The sequence below is a fragment of the Misgurnus anguillicaudatus genome, chromosome 5, assembly GCF_027580225.2.
Source record: "Misgurnus anguillicaudatus chromosome 5, ASM2758022v2, whole genome shotgun sequence".
Taxonomy (NCBI): Eukaryota; Metazoa; Chordata; class Actinopteri; order Cypriniformes; family Cobitidae; genus Misgurnus; species Misgurnus anguillicaudatus.
The window spans coordinates 7418614-7440951 of record NC_073341.2 but is presented as its reverse complement, the minus strand read 5'-3'; the positions used below and the strand labels follow the sequence as shown (position 1 = coordinate 7440951).

Sequence of the window (22338 nt, the reverse complement as noted above, 5' to 3'; positions counted from 1 at the left end):
CTTGTGTAAGGTTTTGTTCTGTGTTTTCTTGTATTCTGTGTATTTTTGTTATTTGTACTTGTATTTTGATTCTCTGCTCTGTTTGGACTTTTATTTTGAAACTCATCATGCCATGTTTCAGTTCACACTTCCTGTCTGTTTTGTATATAAGTCACTTCCTGTACACCTGTTACCGGCTGATTATTACATCGCCACATCCTGTTTGTATCTGCCTGATCTGTTTTCTGTATCTGTTTTATCTGTTACCTGGATCTGCCTGTATTTTTGACCTGTGCCTGTTTTTGGATTTTGTTTGAACTCTGCCTGCCCTGATATATTTTGCCTGTCTCTGGATTACGATTGTGGATTACCCTCTGGATTTGTTTGCTGGCCCTTTTTGGGATTTTACTCAATAAACACCTTTTGCACATGGATTCACCTTCTCATCGCTTTCATTAAAGCACCTCGTTACAGCTTGCAGGTTCACCACTTGATCCTTAAAGGGGGTGGTGGAAGCCTTGGGCATGTAGCCGAGCCAGGGTCCAGTGTTACACCGGAATCAGCGTGTCCAAACTATAGACCCAAATTGCCGACCGAGAATGCCTGCAGGTCCCCTACCTTTATTGAGGCCAAAGCAGTCAGGATTAGAGTTCTCATAGAAAGAAACTTCATCCGAAATGACTGCATTGGCTCGAAGGGGGTCCTCTAGATGAGAAGAGCACCATGCGAAGAACAGGTTCCACTTCAGAGCATAAGTGTGTCCCGTGGAGAGTGCTTGTGCTGAAGTGATCGTGTGCACGACCTGCTGGGGTAAGCCACTTAGAACCTCCGCACCCCATCCAAGGACCACATGTGGAGATTCCATAGGTCTGAATGTGGGTGCCATACAGTGCCTCCTCTCTGATAAAGAAGGCCCTTCTTCAGGGAGGGGCTGTCATGAGGAACACGGGTTTTGTAAACCAGGTCCTTAAGGGGCAGTAGGGTGCTACAAGTGAGAGGTTTCCGGGGACGCAAACAAATTTGAGGCATAACAAAGTCTCCTCTTTCTGCTAATTGCCCACACATACTGTTGAGTTACGTAAAAGACTTCTTTACTTTTACAGGTATAAAATGGACACCAGATGAACATGGGGTTATAGAATTTGACTGTCGAAATCGGAAATGGTAAGTGTTTCTGATACTTTTCTTTGGTGGAGAATAAATGAAAAAGTTAATTTCAAACTCTGGATGCAATGAATGTAATCCTTTAACTCTGCCACTTTGTTTGATGACATGTGCTGTAGCCTAACTTATTGGTTTAATATATTTCAACCAAGACAAAGATTAAAATGGATCTAGTCCGTAGTCCATCAGTAAAAGACATATGAATATTTAAGAGTAGACAGTAAATACAAAGTCCTATCAATGAGCTGAAACTTAAGAGACAAAGAACATTAGATGTCAGAAAGTAGCGTGAGAATGGCTGCATCGTAATTCGAAGGCTGGATCCTTTCGAAGGACGCAGACTTTGAAGAACAAGTGCCGCCTTTAAAGGATGCAGCCTCTGAAGTCCACGAAGTTAACTAAAATGAATATAAATTATAATCTTTCCTATGAAGGGAGATGCTTCACCTGGTGTTCCCGCTCATCTGTCAGCAGGACACAACAGCAACAGGAGAAGTTTCAGACTTTAAAAAATTAATATTAGGATAGATGCCTTTTTACTTTATTTTAGAGAAAATTATGCGTTGATGCAGAACTACCCAACAGTATATCAAATTTAACAACCTTAGAAATATACAAAAGTAAAACACAACATGCACAATATTGTAGCATTAATATTAATTCACATCATTAAAACGTTATTTATAATACTAAAACAGTGACAAAGACCTTCAATTTGGAAAATATACACTTGTAACTACAGTTATGAATGGTTATTTTAAAATACCCAGATGTCACAGGCGCGCATTGAATCTTGGGATAGCCAAGTCCATGAAGAATCCATCTGATAAATTCTTCATTTCATAGAAAACGAAGGATGCATTTGGAGGCCACATCTAAAGGCTTTTGAATGATCCTTCGAACTGGACCAGCTTTCATCACGGCACAGTGATTTCATTGGCCTCCGAATAAGGCCTTTCATATCTCAAATTTAAAATACTAATCTTACTGTCTAGACATATGTGTTTTTTATAGGTATATCCAAGCAGCTACGTCGCCTAAAGACGTGGTGATTTTGGTGGATGTAAGCGGCAGTATGAAGGGGTTGCGATTGACTATTGCCAGACAGACGGTCTCTTCTATATTGGACACACTTGGAGATGATGACTTCTTTAACATTATTGCTGTAAGTTTATTAATGCTTTTAAAACGTGTGTGAGTGTTTGCATGTGGGTTGGTATATGTGGTTTACGGGGATTACACGAATAATGTATAATGACATGTTTATAATTAGGAGTGTCTTTGATTTACATATTCAAATCAGAATGGTCAAATCTTGCCTATAGTTGAATGATTGTCTTGCATGAGTTGGGAGGTGGACCAAACCAGGTAGTCAACAAATGGGTAATTTTTATTTTCTTTCACAAGCAGCACACAAAAATCAATCAGGCTTAACATCTGAGTTACAATTTTACAAACTGTGGTGTAAGGTTAAAACTATCTGGGGTTAAAAGTGTTTGAAAAGATGAATAAAAGATGGTGGATGACGGGGTGCAAAGGATTATGGGTGATGTAATGAAATAGAGAGTAGGAGGGTGCTCTGGAGGCAAACAGGTATTCGGGAGAAGGAAGAGAGGCAGTCTAGGATGGGGTCTTTAGCAGGGCGACCCAGACCTCAGCCAGTGTGAAGAGCCATGGCGGAGTGGAAGGAGGGAGGAGCCATGTTGGAGGAAACGGGGAAAACCAGGGTGATGGGGGAAGGGAACGGAGCTGCAGGTGGTGGAGGAGGAGCCTGAGATGAAGCCAGACAGACAGCAAAGACAGAGCTGGGGGGAAGAAGGAGTCTGAAAGAGTCATATGGGCAGAGTGACAAGTCAAGGAGGATTGGAGCCCAGAAGCAATGAATGGTCGAAGACTGACCAAGGTGGAGCCAAAGAGACGAGGGAGCTTGGTGGAGTTGGTGGGATGACTGACCACAGTGGAGTTGAGGAAGCTAGAAGCCAAGGTGAACCTGATGGGTCAGAGGGCCGTGTGGGAGTCAGGGTCTCGACAGCTGAAGGCGGAGACAAGGGATCCTCCAACCCCAAGGTATCTGGCAGCTGGAGATCTCTAAGCACCCAACCCAACGGCAATGGTGTGCTAAAGGCGAGCTGAGGGATCTCCTGGCCACAGTGGACCCAAGGCCGATACTGTGGCTAGCATAGGCAGAGGAGGAGGGAGAGGGAGGCAGGGTGGGACCAGCAGAGATGAAGGTGAGCTGGACGGGACAGGCGGAGATGAAGGTTAGCTGTACATGACCAGCAGTTAGGGCTTAGGGTTAGTTGTTAATCTGACAAGAACTTGCATTAAAAGATCTGTAGCTATTTAGATCTGTCTGGCAACCATCAATCTTTTGAGAATTTATTTACATGCTGTAGGTTTGTAAACAATAAACCAATCATACTCTAACATTAACTCTTTCACCGCCAGCGTTTTTTAAAAAAGTTGCCAGCCAGCGCCAGCGTTTTTTCATGATTTTCACCAAAGTTTAATGCCTTCCAGAAAATGTTCTTCTTTAAATATATTAACATACAATATACCAAATGAAAGAACAGACCATCTGCTTTCAAACAAAAAAACCAGTTTCATCCTACCTTTAGTAGTTCTTTTGTAATCAGCATTTGAATATGGGTAGGTTTCTGCAAAAACACCACATTTTGAGCAAAAAGCAGAGATAATTCCATTTTTGTGACGGACTTTTCATAGAGATCCCATTCAGAGCGATCTTTAAAACAGACACGGACATGCAGCAGCTTGCCCTAGGGCAATACTTCCGGGTTTAAAAAGTTGCGGAAGGTATTGCGGAAAGACGGAAATTCTCGTCATGGCGGGGAAGCTTTTTCTCTTAATTGACGAGATATCTCATCAATGGCGGTGAAAGAGTTAATGTGATTATAGTCCCGGCAACCTTTATAAAATGTAAACAAATCCAAAGCTATTCACCAAAGGTTTTAACCTAATAGTAAAATGTACTGTAAGACAAACAAGTTAATCTAGAGACCACACTGTAAAAAGCATAGCTGCCTTCAAATTTTGAGTTTAACTTTTAATGGTCAGCCCTATCAGATAAGTTACACAAAATGTAAAATGGGTCAGATTTTACTCTGTAAGATTTAAAACAATGTAATAAAATGAGACACTCAAGCTCAGAATGTTAAAAGAATAGAATTCATAAACCTAACCTGAAACAATATAAAAGTCCAAGCATGTTAAAAGTCCAAATATGCAAAGTGTTAACCTTGTATATACAATCCAAGAAAAGTAATATTCAAAGTCTATAAAATGTCATTGGAAGGGTAAGTTCACATACAAAAAACTCCACACTCCAGCCATCATTAACCCCAAACCATGTCCACCAAGTTCCTACCAGAGGGAGAACCAGCGGCGCCACCCATGAATGCCCAGACTGGTTTTGGATCCCACCTCTCTTTCGAATTTTCACAGATTCATCTGGCAAGCTAGTGCCAATGTGAGAGAGCCTAGCATGGACTATTTTTAATAAGACTAAATAAGACATTTCAAAGCACACAAACGAGAGGAGACCCACAATATTGACAATGGCTGAGAGTACCTTGATAGGACTGGTTCCTACCCTGAGGTGGTAAGCTGTTATGTGACACTGCCACATAAGATAAGTGGTTAAAACATGCATCTTATGCATATAAACTATATATATATATATATATATATATATATATATATATATATATATATATATATATATATATTAGCCACTCTTAGCACCATCAAATGCATTCAAGCATTTGTGATAACTTGCAATGAGTCTGTTACAGCGCTGTGGAGAAATTTTGGCCCACTCTGTCACGGTAGGAAATCCACTGTTTCCTCCGTGTCATGTGTGTGTGTGTTTGTTTATCACTTACCTCTGCCATGTGCTCGTTAGAGCGATTCAGTTCACCTGTGTGTTGATTGTCTCGCTCCAGCTGTTCATCATTACATCTCCTCCATAAATACTCACATGACTTTCTGTTCCCTGCCAGATTCTTTCATTGTGTTCGGTCCCGTGTTGTTTGGTTGTCTCGTGTCGATTCGGATTACTATTACAGTTGGATGTGTATTGTCGTCGTCTTCGTGTGGATGTTCCCGTGTTCAGCCTGGATTTCACCACTGCTCACCACTCCACCAACGTCGCACTCAATACTCTCTACACCAACTTCCACCGTAGTTTTCGCCACCATTGCCAGCAACATCAACACCGGACTGTGTCACTTCCGCATTGACTCTAAATACTCTCTCTCTGTTTATATTCAATAAACATTGTTTGAATTTTCCCCTGCAGTTGTTTCCACTCCTTACGTGTCATTACAGAAGAACCTGGCCAACATGGAAGCAGCGGGGGAACAACCCATTTCCGCGTTGGAGGAATTTCTCCAGCGATCGTTGGCTAGGATGGATCATCAGGACAAAGCAATCGATGATATGCGGAAGGCCGTCCATGCAATGGTGGCGAAAGTTTCCGAGCTCTTCCAGCGATCTCCACACACCACGCTACCCACTGCGCCGCCCACGCCGCCCGCATCATCTTCACCTCCAGGGGGTAGTTCTTTTCCGGAACCCCGACTACCGATCCCGGAGAAATTTTCTGGTGAGCCCAATTACTGCCGTACATTTCTGTCACATTGCTCTCTTCATTTTGCCCAACAGCCCCGGTCATTCTGTTTTGAGGAGACTAAGGTCGCCTTCACCCTATCTCTGTTGACCGGCAAGGCTGCCCTCTGGGGGACGGCGGTGTGGGAGAATAAAGACATCTGCTGCTCCTCGTTCGCCCTGCTATCCCAGGAGATGAAGAGGGTTTTCGATCGCTCCGTCGCCGGGAAGGAGGCCGCCCGTCTCCTCACGGAGCTTCAACAGGAAGAGCGGTCGGTCTCAGTCTATGCCATCGAGTTCCGGAACCTGGCGGCGGAGTGCAGGTGGAACGAGGAGGCGCAGTGGGATCATTTCCTGCATGTGTTGGCGGATCGGATCCGGCGAGAGATCGTTACGGCGGAGTTACCCACGACGCTCAATGGACTGGTGGATTTGGCGATCCGGGTCGACGCTCGTCTAGCCATTGCCGCCCGTAGGAAGTCATCTGCCAAATCCCAGCCACATTCTGAGGTTTTCCATCTGCCCAGCGAAGTCTCCGTCGGCGGTCTCTCAGATCCGGAGCCCATGCAGGTGGGTCGAGCTCGGCTACCCCGGGAGGAGAGGAATCGGTGGAGATCCCTCGGATTGTGTATGTACTGCGGTGAGCCGGGTCATCAGTGTCAGCGATGCCCGGTAAAAGACCAAGCCCGGTAGTAAGACGGAGGCTACTATCGGGCGGGATCTCTGCCAGCAAGTACTCGACATCATCCACTCTCCTTCCGGTGAGGCTACGGTGGTCCACCAAGTCTCACACTGGTCATGCACTTCTGGATTCGGGGGCAGAGGGTAACTTCATCGACAGCTCACTTGCACGTAAGCTCCAGTTACCGTTCATTCCACTCACCCACCAGATTGCGCCCTTCGCCCTCAATGGACATCAGCTTCCCACCATCAAGCACACTACTGCACCCATCACACTCATCACCTCTGGCAACCACACTGAGACTATTACATTTTTCATTACTGACACTGCTCTCTCCCCTATAGTTCTCGGTCACCCTTGGCTCCATTCCCATAACCCCAAGATAGACTGGAAACTGGGTTCTGTTACCAGCGTGAGCGAGGAGTGTCATAAATCATGTCTTGTCTCTGCTTGTCTATCTGTGTCTGAGTCTGTGTTTCAGGGGGAAGCAGGGGATTTGTCTAACGTGCCCGCGGAGTACCACGACCTGAAGGAGGTGTTCAGTAAGTCTCGGGCTGATTCTCTACCTCCGCATCGTCCCTATGACTGTGCTATAGACTTATTGCCAGGTACGTTTCCGCCTAAGGGCAAGTTATACTCTCTGTCCGTTCCGGAGATGGAGGCCATGGAGAAATATATTTCTGATTCTCTGGCAACGGGGTTCATTCGTCCTTCCTCTTCTCCAGCGGGGGCGGGGTTCTTTTTTGTGGGGAAGAAGGACGGATCCTTGCGGCCTTGTATTGACTACCGAGGGTTGAACAACATTACGGTAAAGAATACCTATCCTTTGCCGTTAATGTCTTCCGCCTTCGAGAGGTTGCAGGGAGCGTCCGTCTTCACTAAATTAGACTTACGTAATGCATATCATTTGGTCCGTATTAGGAAGGGAGATAAATGGAAGACTGCATTTAACACCCCTAGAGGCCATTTTGAGTATTGCGTCATGCCTTTCGGTCTAACGAACTCGCCGGCAGTCTTCCAAGCACTCGTTAATGACGTGTTGCGAGACATGGTAGATCAGTTCATTTATGTTTACCTGGATGACACATTGATTTTTTCTTCGTCTCTCCAGGAACATTTGCAACACGTACGACGGGTGCTTCTGCGGTTGCTAGAGAATGGGCTTTTTGTCAAGGCGGAGAAATGGGTTTTTCATGCACAGTCTGTTTCTTTCCTAGGACACATCATTTCGACTGAGGGTGTTCGCATGGATCCTGAAAAGGTTAAGGCTGTGGTAGATTGGCCATCCCCAGAGTCTTGCAAGGCCCTGCAGAGATTTCTGGGGTTCGCCAATTTTTACCGGTGTTTTATTCGCAACTTCAGCCAACTAGCCGCACCTCTGACCGCCTTGACTTCCCCTAGTTTGACGTTCAGGTGGTCAGATATGCATATGCATCACGTAAGTGCCAAACTTAAAAGCTGCTTCGTTTCAGCTCCCATTCTGGTTACCCCTGATCGCTCACGTCAATTCATAGTGGAGGTCGATGCGTCAGAGGTGGGGGTAGGAGCAGTGCTTTCCCAGCGCGCATCCTCAGACGAAAAGGTTCATCCTTGCGCGTATTTTTCTCACCGTTTATCTCCTGCGGAAGTTAATTATGACATTGGCAATCGAGAGTTGTTGGCGGTCAAGCTAGCATTGGAGGAATGGCGTCACTGGCTTGAAGGGTCGGGTGTACCCTTCATTGTCTGGACGGACCATAAGAATCTCGAGTATATTAGAACCGCCAAAAGACTTATATCCAGGCAGGCTCGGTGGGCACTTTTTTTCGGACGTTTCGATTTTACATTATCTTACCGGCCGGGTTCCAAGAACATCAAACCCGATGCTTTATCCCGTCTTTTTGAGCGTTCCGATCGTACTGCTACTCCCGAGCCCATTTTACCGGAGACCATCATTATCTCCGCGCTCAGATGGGAGGTCGAATCGAAGGTTTTGACAGCCTTAGATGGGGTAACGCCCCCGGCTCGGTGCCCACCGAATCGATTATTTGTGCCGGAGAGGTTACGGTCTGACGTCCTCCAGTGGGGCCATTCTTCCAGTGTTGCTTGTCACCCAGGGGTTAGTAGAACTAGATTCCTAGTCAAGCAACGATTTTGGTGGCCTGGTATGGCTCGTGACGTTCACGACTTCGTCTTGGCTTGTTCGGTTTGTGCCACTGGTAAGACTTCCAATCGACCTCCAGATGGGTTACTCTTACCGCTGTCTGTCCCTTCGAGACCCTGGTCCCATATATCGCTAGATTTCATTACCGCCCTCCCACCCTCCAAGGGTAATACGGTGATTTTAACCGTAGTGGACCGGTTCTCGAAGGCGACTCATTTCATTCCCTTGCCCAAATTGCCATCAGCCAAGGAAACAGCGGTAGCTGTCATTGACCACGTCTTCCGAATACATGGCCTCCCGACAGACGTGGTTTCTGACAGGGGTCCCCAGTTTGTGTCCAAATTTTGGCGAGAATTTTGTAAATTGTTAGGAGCGACTGTTAGTCTTTCGTCCGGCTTCCATCCCCAGAGCAATGGTCAAACCGAGCGAGCCAATCAGGATGTCGAAAGGGTGTTACGATGTTTGGTTTCCAAGAATCCTTCGTCCTGGTGTCAGCAACTCTCAATTGTGGAGTATGCACACTTCCGCATTGACTCTAAATACTCTCTCTCTGTTTATATTCAATAAACATTGTTTGAATTTTCCCCTGCAGTTGTTTCCACTCCTTACGTGTCATTACACACTCATCTTTGCAGAATTGTTGTAATTTAGCATTATTGGAGGGATTTCAAGCATGAACTGCCTTTTTAAGGTCATAAAAGGCCACAGCATCTCACTATGATTGAGGTCAGGACTTTGACTAGGCCACTCCAAAGTCTTAATTTTGTTTTTCTTCAGCCATTCAGAGGTGGACTTGCTGGTGTGTTTTGGATCATTGTCCTGCTGCAGAACTCAAGTTTGCTTCAGCTTGAGGTCACAAACAGATGACCGGATATTGACCTTCAGGATTTTTTGGTAAACAGCAGAATTCATTGTTCCATTTATCACAGCAAGTCTTCCTGGTCCTAAAGCAGCAAAACAGCCCCAGACCATCACACTAGCCCCACCATATTTTACTGTTGGTATGGTGTTACTTTTACACCAGATGTAATGGGACAGACACCTTCCAAAATGTTCAACTTTTCTCTTGTCAGTCCACAGAGTATTTTCCCAATAGTCTTGGGGATCATTAGGATGTTTTCTGGCCAAACTGAGACGAGCCTTTATGTTCTTTACAGTATGTTCAGCAGCGGTTTTCGTCTTGGAACTCTGCCATGCAGGCACAGTCTCTTTCTTAAGGTGTAGTCATGAACACTGACCTTAACTGAGGCAAGTGAGGCCTGCACTTCTTTAGATGTTTTTGTGGGGTCTTTTGTGAACACTGACACCCAATGGCTTTCGAATCTTACTAAGCAAATGTTTAAATAGGCGCCATCTTTACTAATCGACTGCAGTTTTGAATATGATACATATATATTCTAGCCTGAACTAATCTTAAAACTACACTTTGTGACCAAGAAACGGTAATACTGAGAAACTGATATTACAACTTTTGGGTTATTATGACATTCAAAACAAAAGGTTGAAAGGGTAACCTGTCATTCTGGCCTTCAAATTTGTGGAAGAAGAAAGTAGTTCCTCACCAAAGAGGCTTTTAAAATCACTCCGTTGTTGTGTTCTAGTTTTCTTTTTCAAACGTGTGCCATCGAACTGTTGTATAAAAGCAATATTGCTCTCGGAGTTGTGTGATATACAGGTAGCTCTATATTATCACGGCTGTGATTGCCTACTCTTCTCGGCCTGCAGCCTCGTGTCTCTGAGCTAATCACATCGTGATGATGTAGAGCTATTTCACACACCTACTCCAGCCATACTGCTTAAATAATTATTTATATTATTTTGAAATATTTTGTTATAATTTAACAAATAAACATTATAGAAACCATGGTTTTACTACAGAAAAAGTAGTTTCCTCTCGCATTCCTATACAGCTCATGATGCAAGTCATTATTTCCTCAGGTTTCAATCACAGATTATTCAGGAGCTTTCATGCCTCTTCACATATGGCTTAGGAATGTCTTAGAAGTTCTAAATCAATAAATTGTTTTATGTGAATGAGTATTTTTAGTATGGGTTTTGTGTTCTTATTTCAGTTACTTAAAACTTAGCTTTTTTCAATAACCACGCATAAACATTTTCCTCTTAAAAAAAACAAAACATGTACATACATGTTGCTCACATAATATTGTAACCCAATTTGTGCTGAACACAGTGTTATGAGACTTTATTATTATGTATTTAAAGGGGAAGTTCGGTATTTTACACTTAAAGCCCTGTTTTCAGATTGTTTATGATGAAATAGAACGGTTTTGACTGAAATTTAGACACATAACGCTGTCCCGAGAATTTTCGGGTGTTTGTTGTATCAGCCCCCACTTCTACAATGGTTGCATAGGTGCACTGGAACAATCCTTCCTAAAATGCATTAAACTTTCATTTACAAAGACGTGAAACTCACAGAGTGGTCAGGGGCGCTCACCGACACGCTCACACAAAAACCGCCGCAAAAGATGCTGTCTAGTTTTAAGACAAATAGTATAAAATTTAAATGAAATTGTCCTTAAAACAAGCAAAATTATCTGCCAATGGGGTGAGAAAAAAAATTGTGAAATAAGATTTATTTTTTCTTAAACACTTAATTCAAGTAATTTTCTCACTCCATTGGCAGATATTTTTGCTTGTTTTAAGCACAAATTCACTTAAGCACTATTCGGACGGGATTAGTTTTCCAAACAACATTTGAGTTTCAATGTGTCCCTCAGGACGTCTGTGATTTTATGTACCGATTCGGACGGGATTAAAATGATGCAGGCTATTCCAGAGATGGGAGTGTCTGTTCATTTGGGCGTTGCAGAAGAGCACGTGCTCTGGATACGCGTGTTTGTAATGTTTAATATTTTGCTTTAAATGTAAAATTATGACAGAACATGTAATTTATTAATTTAATTTTATACCACGGGTCTGTTGAATCCTGCATTCTGATTGGCTGAGAAATGTTCTATGGGTGTTGATTATTTTTCTGTAAACCGCACACCTAACTTTTCAAATGTCTTAAAAATAGGCACCAGAGCAATGTTTGTGGTAACCGTGATATAAGCCAGATAATTGACTTCGGTCCTTTGAATTATTTGAAAATAATGCACACCTGCGGTGTAACGGCACTCCGCTTCACGTCGTGCCGCATTACCACCTTGGTGTGCATTATTTTCTTATAATTCAATGCCACGTCGTCAATTATTCCTTACTTAACAAATCAAAATAGAATATACAAATCCTATTAATGTAACGTTAGCCAACATGTTTTATATAACTGTCTGCTTATAATAAACCCAAAGAAATGAAGAAATAATGATTAACTCTTTCCCCGCCATTGACGAGATATCTCGTCAATCAAGAGAAAACGCTTCCCCGCCAATGACGAGTATTTCCGTCTTACCGCAATACCGCTATCCACTAGGTGGCGCTCTTCCGCAACTTTTTAAAACCGGAAGTATTGCCCTATGGCAAAGTGCTGCATGTCCGTGTCTGTTTTAAAGATCGTTTTGAATGGGATCTCTATGAAAAGTCCGTCACAAAAATGAAATTATCTCAAAATGTGGTGTTTTTGCAGAAACCTACCCATATTCAAAAGCTGATTACAAAAGAACTACTGAAGGTAGGATGAAACGTTTTTTTTGTCTGAAAGCAGAGGGTCTGTTCTTTCATTTGGTATATGTGGTATATGTGGTGTATGTTTATATATTTGAAGAAGAACATTTTCTGGAAGGCATTAAACTTTGTGAAAATCATGAAAAACGCTGGCGCTGGCTGGCAACTTTTTTTAAAAACGCTGACGGTGAAAGAGTTAATAACAATTTATTATCTTTATTAATTAACATTACCATTCCGGAGTTGAACAACTTTGAACAGAGTTTCTTATAACGTTAATGATATTACAGTGGCCAGTCTTAACAGTGTTTGATATTCAGCTTTTTTTTGCCTAATGCGAAAAAACTTCATATTTGAATGAATGTGACTCAGGAAATACAATATACGCGCATTAGTAAGACCTTACGGCAGATCACGTCGGCCAAAGCTGTAAGGGTTTTGCGTTGCATTTAGTTCTGTTCATTGTTAATCATCTTGTTTAGTTCATTTGTTATCTCATTTCATCATTATTAGTCTCACCTGATTGATTATTAGTTAAGTTCTTACACCTGTGTTTAATTAGTTTGCTCACCCTTTATATTCTGCCCTCATTGTGTCTTTCCCTTGTCAGTCGTTGAATGTGCATGTTATGTGAAGCTGTTCCTTGTCGTCGTTGTATGTTTGAATAAAATTCCAGTGTATATAGCAAGAACTTGATCTCCTCGTCATCATCGTTGTATTTTAGTATTAGTAGTAGTAGAGAACGTGACAGAACGACTGACCTAAAAGTTTAATGTGGCGTTTAGTGTTTCCCCTCCTGTTTCCAGAGTTTTTTGTTTTCCGTAATCAGTTTCGTTTTTAGTTTATTATCGTTATGGTTCTCCCCCCGTCAATTAAAATCCAAATTCTGGACCAGGAAGATCGCCCGTTGGAAATTCACATCAAGGACTTTCTAGACCTGGCGTGCCTTACCAACTTTACCGATCACGCGCTCTGTGTTTTTCTGAAAACTAGCTTGAACGATCGATCATGGGCACGTCTTCCAACGGGCGGTCCAGAGAACAACTTCGCCGCTTATGTGGAGTGGGTGCTGTTCCACAACAACTCCCCATTCACCGTCGGCCCCACCGATGGGGAGTTTTCAGCCAGCCCCACTTCACCCCCAGAGACCGACACGCCAACACCCTCCACGGACCTCGAGCCCACCGCGGGCGGAGAACCCGGCAACGCGACCAGTGAGCCAGAGCGAACCCCTGAGCCCAGCGTCGCTGAGATCCCGGATCCCTCCCCCGACCAGGTGCGAGAGCCGAGTTGTCTGGGATTCGCTGCGGGAGCTGCTGAGGATGTCGAGGAAGACATCCACCTCCACGCTGCTGAGGGTGAGCATATTACGTCTCTTGGGGAATTTTTTTCGGACTGTGCTATGGACCTTTCTTCGTCAGCTCCGCTGGTTCCGTCCAGCTCCTCCTCGTCACAGTTGGACCCGCCCAACCTCCCACTCCCGCCTCCTCTGCCTACCTCAGCCAGTCTGAAGCAGCTGCAGCCACCACAGCGACACGCCCCTGCTCATCCTCAGCGCGTCAGTGCCGCTGGTTCTACTGATCCGTGGCATGCCTCTCTGCCAGCTGCTTTCGGGGACCTCTCCAGTTCTCTGCCTGCGCTCCCTGAGACCAAGAGGTTGCCTCATCCCATCGCACCAGTGGCATCGCTTCAAGTCTCTCCTCCTTCCTCTTCGTCGGCTCCCATCTCTACAGCGATGTCACCACTCTGGCTCCGCCCTGGTCGGTTGTTGTCCTGTCCCCGCCTCCGGGTTTTCCTCGCTCCCCAAGTGTCCCTCACTCCACCCTTCCAGCTCGTTGGGCTCCTCCCTCCTACGGACGTTCACCTTTGGGTTCCTCTGCTCTGGCTCCGCCTCGTAGCTCCGTTCCACCTCCTACATCTCGGTCGGGAGACCCACCAGCTCTGCCCCGCCCCTCCGGTTCCTCGGCTCCCCCCGGTTTCTCTGCTCGCGTGGCTCCACCCTGGATCCTCCAAGTGCAGGCGTCGTTGTCCGTCCCCAGGGTGGGTAGTAAGAACAATACTCCACCCTGGCTCCTCCCACCAGCGACTCCACCCTGGGGCTTCATCCCGTTCGGTCTCTGGGGCCTGGTCCAGACCCCTTCCTAATCCCTCCTTCATTTTTGGACATTTTTGTTTTAGACTCCCTCCCTCCCTCCACTTCGGTGTTGTTTTAGTTAGGCCGCGGGACGCGCCTTGGGAGGGGGGGGCGTACTGTAAGGGTTTTGTGTTGCATTTAGTTCTGTTCATTGTTAATCATCTTGTTTAGTTAATTTGTTATCTCATTTCATCATTATTAGTCTCACCTGTTTGATTATTAGTTAAGTTCTAACACCTGTGTTTAATTAGTTTGCTCACCCTTTATATTCTGCCCTCATTGTGTCTTTCCCTTGTCAGTCGTTGAATGTGCATGTTATGTGAAGCTGTTCCTTGTCGTCATTGTATGTTTGAATAAAATTCCAGTGTATATAGCAAGAACTTGATCTCCTCGTCATCATCGTTGTATTTTAGTATTAGTAGTAGTAGAGAACGTGACAAAAGCACGAAATGAACCGCGTTTACAAAAGATATTGCGGGCAAACACAGACATTTGCATCCGGACGGGATTAAATTTCTCAGAGGACCTCTGAGTTCGGCGAAAAACAGTAGGTAAATTGCTCTGGAATTCTTACGGAGGTCGTCAGAGGAAAAACACAGACATGGCCGATTCGGACGGCATTAAAAACACAGAGGACCTCTGAGAAGCACGATTTTCTCAGAGGTCCCCCTGTAAAACGAATCCCGTCCGAATAGGGCTTTAAATTGTATATTTTTTGTCTAAAAACTAGTATTATTTTCTTAGGTCATTTTGCTCATCAAGAAAATACATCTTGATTTGGGAATTTTTGGATATTTCTACTGAAAACAAGACAAAAATACTAAGTAAGAAAGTCATTTTTTGCAGTGTTACTGTCATCATTCACTGCAAATGAGGATGTTAATGGTGTTTTCTGTTATACACTGGTGTTATAGCGATGGATAATGGTTTCTGGTCTGAGGTAAAAGTGTGCCTTTTTGTGGTTAATGATAAAGCATCAGCCTCTGAGTTCATATTGCCTGGATGAACATACTGTAATTTGGAAATTTTGTTATTAAGTCATTACTGAAAAACAAAGGCGGGCTGTACATTTCACACCTAGGCCTTCTGTTTGAAAGTATTTGAAATGAAGGCAAACTCTTTGCAAAAAATGCTTCTTGAAAAAACTTACCAAGTGTTTTGAAGAATCAAATGTATAACAAAATACTTTGTTCACAGTTTATTGTAAGGATAATGCATTTTTTTTTAAAAGGTTTACTATAAAAAATTATAATTATTATTTTGCCTACATACATTACAGCCAGTTCTGGTTGACTCTGCGTTAAGCTGTGCTGTATTCAGGAATTATTCCTGGTATGTGTTAGGAATCGTGTGGCGGATGAACCCAATTGCAGACGATATTGGGGGTAACAAACATTTTATTTTTACAATGACACAAAACAAAAGCCCACAATGGGGCGAACAACATAAAACAAGATATAGAACACTAAACAGACAGAACACTAAACTTGACATTAGCCTTTAACACTAGACTACAAACCAAGACTTACATACAGGCGGTACGAAATGAACGAGCACAAGACAACAAACACAAGGGCTTTAAATAAGGGAGTAAATCAAGATGGGAACAGGTGATTGGGATCAAACAATCAAAACCAATGAGAATGACAAGGGAGCGGGGTAAAAGAGAAAAGACATGGAAAACACGTGGCCTGATATCAACAAATCATGGCCACGTGTTTCCACACAGAACATGATACTGTCAGAACTCTGTCAATTTAAACTAGACATTAAAACAAGAGAACATTCTGACAGGATCCTAACAGTATGTTTGAAACTGCTGAGGGTCAATCCAATCGAATGACACAAAAACGCTAAATGTCATTGTAGGTCTGCTAGATGGCTGCGGCGATGCCAGCTCGAAATCTGATTGGTTAATGCAATGATTTCATTGCCATTTATCTTAAGCTGAAGACACCCGCACTGTTTGTTCTGAAGGCCTAGGCAGATTTCTTTGACCCTGGCAACATATTACGTCAGCCGCTGGCTGAAATATGATTGGATAAATGCTCTATCATAAATATACACTACTGGAAGCAGCGCAACCAAGAGAAAAGTTATGCAATAAAGATAATGAGAATGAGAAGTTGTTGTTGACTGCTAGTTTATGTATTCCTGACATGCTTTTTAATAATGATCATGTATAAAATGATCATGAAATATTGTCAGAAAAGGAGATCTGTTGTGTCTGTGAGGAACAGAGAAGTGTCACGGAATATCCACATAGGAGACAATGAGTGAAATAAAAGTTCTTTAATGAATTAAAACAGTGCGAAAACAAAAATAACAGAATAATGTGGCATACACAAACAAGAACCGACCAATGAAAAGAGGATTGCAGTTCTGAGGTCCAGATAAGGGGCCCAGATAAAAGTGGTGAATACAACAATCAATGAAGGTTTATGATGGGGTGCAAATGATTATGGGAAATGGAGTCTGGTGAGTGAGGGCAGATGACAGTGGATCATGACAGTTCTTCCCTCTCCCGGAAAGGCGTGACCTTGCACCAAAGAGGGATATAAAGCACTGGAGGGTGCTCTGGTGAAGGATGGATGACCGGGAGGAGAAAGACCAGAGGAGTCCAGGGTGGGGCCTCAAGCAGGGAGTGGACCCAGACCACAGCGAAGTTAATGGAGGGAGGAGCCATGGAGGAGGTGGAAGTAGGGATAACAGGGTGACGACTGACTAAGATGAAGCCGGTGTAAGAGGAGCCCAGGATGGAGATGAGCAGACAGAGAGCCAGGTTGACACAGAGGTCCTGGGGGGCCAAGGTAAAAATTATGCCTCACCGAAGAGGAGGCAGGGATCTGGAAGGCCGTGGCGTAGCAGGACCAAGGAGGAACCGGAGGAAGGGAGGAGCCCGGCGGAGCCATAGGGATGTGGGGGAAAAGGTGTAGCCGGTTGAGTGAAGTCCAGAGGTGTAGACGAAGACGACTGACCAAGGCGGAGCCGGAGTCTGGAGATGATCTGTCGGTAGTGGCAGGCTTAGGTAGGGTTGTGCCGATAAACGATAGTATCCTGTATCAATGATCGTCAGACATATCACTGATATTGGGCTTTCATGACGATAGTTTATCAAAGTTTTTACATAATAGTTTCACATTAACATGCGCATTGCATGCTTTTCCTCACATGAGAGAGTTTGTGGGCTTCACTTTGCGCGAGAGAGCTTGTACTGTGCAGATTCCTTCTCTCATGCACTTGAAATCAATGCGCACGTCTTGGACTTTTGCTCGGACCTGAATGCACGGGGCATGGACTCCTTCTGTCACCTAAACTTGTAATACAAACGGCTCTGACATTTCCTTGCACTAGAGAGGTTGTTAGGCATCCAGAGCGTTAAAATCAGCGAGTTTGTTGTTCCCAATCCCTGGCACCCAGGAAATTTTAGAGCGCCTGGACTTAATGATGCGAATAGATTAATGGCATTAGTTTTAAGAAGGTAGCGGTCATGACAGTGTTGCCCTTGCTTCTTTTTTTGTCCACCAATCAAGTGATAAATAACTAAAAATGAACAAATAAATAAACAAGTAAACTATCTTGTATGGGCGATCTCACAGGCTGACGATAGGACGATCTCTAAATGGGGCATATCGCCCAACACTAGGCTCAGGCTTTCATTCCGTGCAGCGGGGTTCTGGGTCGGGAGTAGGGCTGGCGACGTTCAAAGAGGGTAGGTAGATCGAGGGATCATAACAAGAAGACAACTCTCAGACAATTAAAATCATTTAACCTCTTAGGAACACTGCATTATTTGACAGAAAACTCAAAAACAACTCAAAAACAAAAAGCTAAATATGTCATATAACTTTGGAAAGTTGAGACTCTTGTTTGATTCTTTTAGGCGATTTTTTTTAAAGAAATGTGAAGGGGTTAAAACAAATGATGCTTTTCTGTGTGTTCCTTACTCATATTGTGAACAGTATATAAACAGTGACAACAATTGTAAATCAGACAGTATGTATGTTTATTTGTTTATATGACAGTATAATGAAGAGCTGCAGTATGTGGAACCCTGTTTAAATGGAACGCTGGTTCAAGCTGACATCGGTAACAAAAATGTAAGTGCACATCATTTTCATACACTACGGTCAAATGTTTTCAAGCACTTGACTGAAACTTAAAAAAATTTCATGTAAAAGTATATGGTTAAATGAATGAATTTTTTGTCATTGCCAAAAATATAGCTGTGCCAAACAGATTAATTTCGGTTATTATAAAACTAAAGTTTTATTTTTAAATATTACTTTTAAATAAGATGACTTGTTTACACAGTTCCACAGGTGTTCCACAAGTATGCATTATTTTTTAATAAAAAAACACACACCTGCACTGTCAAATGTTTTAAAATAACCACCAGAGCAATGTCTGTGGTAATTGTGGTATAAGCAGAATAACATAATAGCCTATAACTGAAACAGGTGAACTAAAACAGTGACCCAGACATATTCATTTTTTATGTTCTTTATTTCATTTCACATATTTTGAAATTACAAACCACACACATGACGGGATACATACATGTTTTGATGAACTTTGCATCAAGTGCCTTCGAAAATAGAAGTCACCACCACTTGCCAACACTTATTGTGTAAGATAAAGATAGACTATCAACATTATAATGATAAACACTTCTTTAATATCATACGGAGGATCATTAAAGGTGATCTTAATTCTCTAATTGACCTGTAAGAAGGTGAGAGAAGGCTTCTTGAGGAGTCATATGCGAGGATACATAGGTGTATCATATCGTTGCGTCCTGAGGGGGTGGAGCAAAGATAGTGTGAAGCTAAGACGGGAGAAAAGAAAACAACTTATGTCAATAATGGTTAATAAACTGATGTGTAAGGTCATGTAAATTCATAAAGCGGTTCTCTTTTATCAACAAAAGCCCATAAACGGCTTAAGCAAAATACCATTTCACAGGTAGTTTTCTGATTTTGAGTAAGCATAAAGAATAAAAAACTACTCTCGAGTCAAACAGTTGGCAGAGAAACTGCAAAATTAACAGCTCGTGTTACATTTACAGGTTCTGCAGACATAAGAAGAGATACAATAGTATAGCTTTAGACAGATTTCTCGGCTGCTTTTTTTAATGACATCAATGCCTGCGAGAGACAAATCTTAAAATATTGTATAAACCCAGTTTTCTTTATATCTGGTTTATTGATTTGAATGTGAACGATTTCTATAATAAGCATATTTTTAATAGTTCTCCACTTATTTTATGCATGTAAACACACTCAAGGATGCACAAATAAGAAATGAGAAGCACCCTATGTCAATGAGATTAATACTATTGAAACTAATGTGCGAATTATTAGAACATTTTAATCATATTTTTTTTAATAAATGCCTTTTCTATGAGATGAGAGCAAGGTGGGCAAAAGGTGGATTTAAAACGGGGCATTGTGTTTTACGAGTCTCATCAGTACTGCCGAGGCCATACCATACATTTGGTGGGCGGAGCTAGTGTAAATAGTGCTTGCCAACAAGGGACGCTATTTGTAAATTTGCATTTGTAAATCACAAACATACACAACAGATTTAAGTAACTTATTTTCAATGCTATACCAGCAGTTATTGCTGATACCTCATTTTAAACATGCACAAAAAGGTAATAAAATCTATGCAAAAACACTTTTACTGACCTGATCACCTGGCTTGTGCTGAACTTTTGCTGACTGGTATAAACGCCATCGAGTAGAGATAAGATCTAACATCATCCGAACCCCTGTTATAATAAATTATTCATCCAAACCTATGATTTTCTTTAATTTATATATCCACACCACACCTGAACCTTACCTTTATTATGACTGACATTAATGATATAGTATTATTTTGCACTAAAGTATGCTGCTTTTAAATTTATTTATTTAAAGTCATTCTGTCTGTCACACTCATAAAGCACTATAGACCAGTAAAATACTGTTCCACATGCCAAGAACTCTTAAACGCGTTCACATTTTAAGATCCCCCCAAATATCTTGTTTTGACATCTTTCAGGGAAGATCAAGCCGCACAATGGAGAGTCTTCTCATTGTGTACAGTATACTAACATTGTGTTTGGTATTTTCAATTTAAACACAACACTTACTTTTGCTAATGACTAAAGTGTTCTGACCATTGTGTCTTTTTTGTTTTTCTGTTTTGTTGAAGCTCTGCTCTGCTAATTTATTTGTACGTTGTGCGTCTTGCTTAAGTAAAGATAAAGATTAAGTCTCAGGGGTTAACATCATTTATGCACCAGAGACCCGGGTTCAATCCCAGCCTAAGGCAGCCTGGTTAAAGTTTCTGCTTCTTCACAGCATCTGCGTGGACGTCTGGAAAAGCTGTTTGCTAAAGGTATAGGCCTGCTGGATGTGGCACTGACAGAGGCCTTTGAACTTCTCAGCAATGTGAGCACACATACAGTATACTCTACCACTGTTAACTTTAACCCTATTCTGACAAGATTCATTTTATATACTCAAGTATTGATTATTAAGTAATGATAACTAGAGCTTCTCTGTACGTTTAATATTAACCTATTGATCATCTCAGTAACTGTTCCAGATGTTTCAGCATAACTCCTGGTAACAGTCGTCCTGACTGGGTTTAATATGTGTGTGTTCAGTTCAATGAGACGGGCCGGGGCAGTGGATGCAGTCAAGCCATTATGTTAGTGACGGATGGAGCCGTGGACACATATGATTTTGTCTTTGACAAATACAACTGGCCAGACAGAAAGGTAAGAAGTCAACTGTCCATATCTAAAAAATGTTGGGTTGGTTTAATCCATAGTTGAGTCAAATATGGACAAACCCAAGAGTTGGGTTAATTTCAACTCTAATTCTGGGTTGTTTCATATTTTTGTAGTCTGTCAACTCAGAAAGATTAAAACATCATGGTATTATTGACTCATTGTTTATTATGGGGAAATGAATGCTTTCATGAGTGTTTTGTGAGCTGTATAGAGGGTATGCAACAATGTCACTTGTCCACATGACCATGCCCAAGCTCGCCCTGATGAGTTGCAAAACATTTAACAAAATGTCTGGTTTTCATAGTGGCTGCTGCGAAAACGCCTATTATCAGCTTAAATAGAATTTAGTTGGCCTTAACAGTGACCCTAACAACTTTCCAAACAACTATTTGTCTGTGGACATTGGCTTATTGTCAAACATTGCTTTTCCTGACATATATGTTTGTCTTGCCAACACTATTAAACCATCCCACCTTTGTAGAACACAAGGCTCATCATAATGGATGTTTTTTAATGCTCACTGACAAAACTTTGCAATTACACAGAATAAGTGTATTCATTAGTGTATTTTTATAGGATTCATTATTCCAAAATGTTACTACCTGACATATGGCTACTGCTACTGATTTACTTCTTCTTTGAGGTTTTTTGGAAAAGACCGCTCAAAATTTTTGTTGAATCTGTTAGCACAGTCAATCCCACAACTACTTTTCCCATTTTAAACACGTTTTTCACGCTGTGCTAATGCTGTCGCTCAGACTTTTTGCCACTCAGTGTGCATAACGGCAGTCACTTTTGCCGAAGTTGATATCACATGCATACCCTCTATAGATCATGTGTTTGTATTCGAACCTTAGAGGAAAATGGAGAGATGCATGACTGTAGTATGTGCTAAGGGGATGGAGCCACAAATATAAATAAAGAGTATTGTTGTGCATATAGATCTTGTGGAAGCGTCAGTGTAAGACTCACTGTCCTGTAGTCATTGATATATGAGACTGTGGATTTCTTTGGAATTGTGTTGGACAGAAAGAAACTGTAGATGGGGTGAAGGAAAGATTAAAGATAGCTGTGGCTACACTCAGACAGTTTATAGTCTGAGGCAAGGTCATCGTGGTGATGACAATTACAGTATAGGGACCCCCAATGGCCAGGGGACCCAAAATGTATATGTGTATACATACAGTATGTATGTA

At 42.5% G+C, this 22338-nt stretch overlaps 1 protein-coding gene across 1 annotated transcript in view; it reads left to right on the top strand.

The window, feature by feature from the left end:
- cacna2d3a (calcium channel, voltage-dependent, alpha 2/delta subunit 3a) overlaps positions 1-22338 on the top strand; it is a 167471-nt gene that overhangs the window by 83413 nt on the left and 61720 nt on the right. The window contains 5 exon segments of the mRNA XM_073867468.1: positions 1083-1143; positions 2158-2308; positions 18381-18455; positions 20706-20795; positions 21014-21127. Of these exon segments, the coding sequence (XP_073723569.1) occupies positions 1083-1143; positions 2158-2308; positions 18381-18455; positions 20706-20795; positions 21014-21127 (491 nt within the window).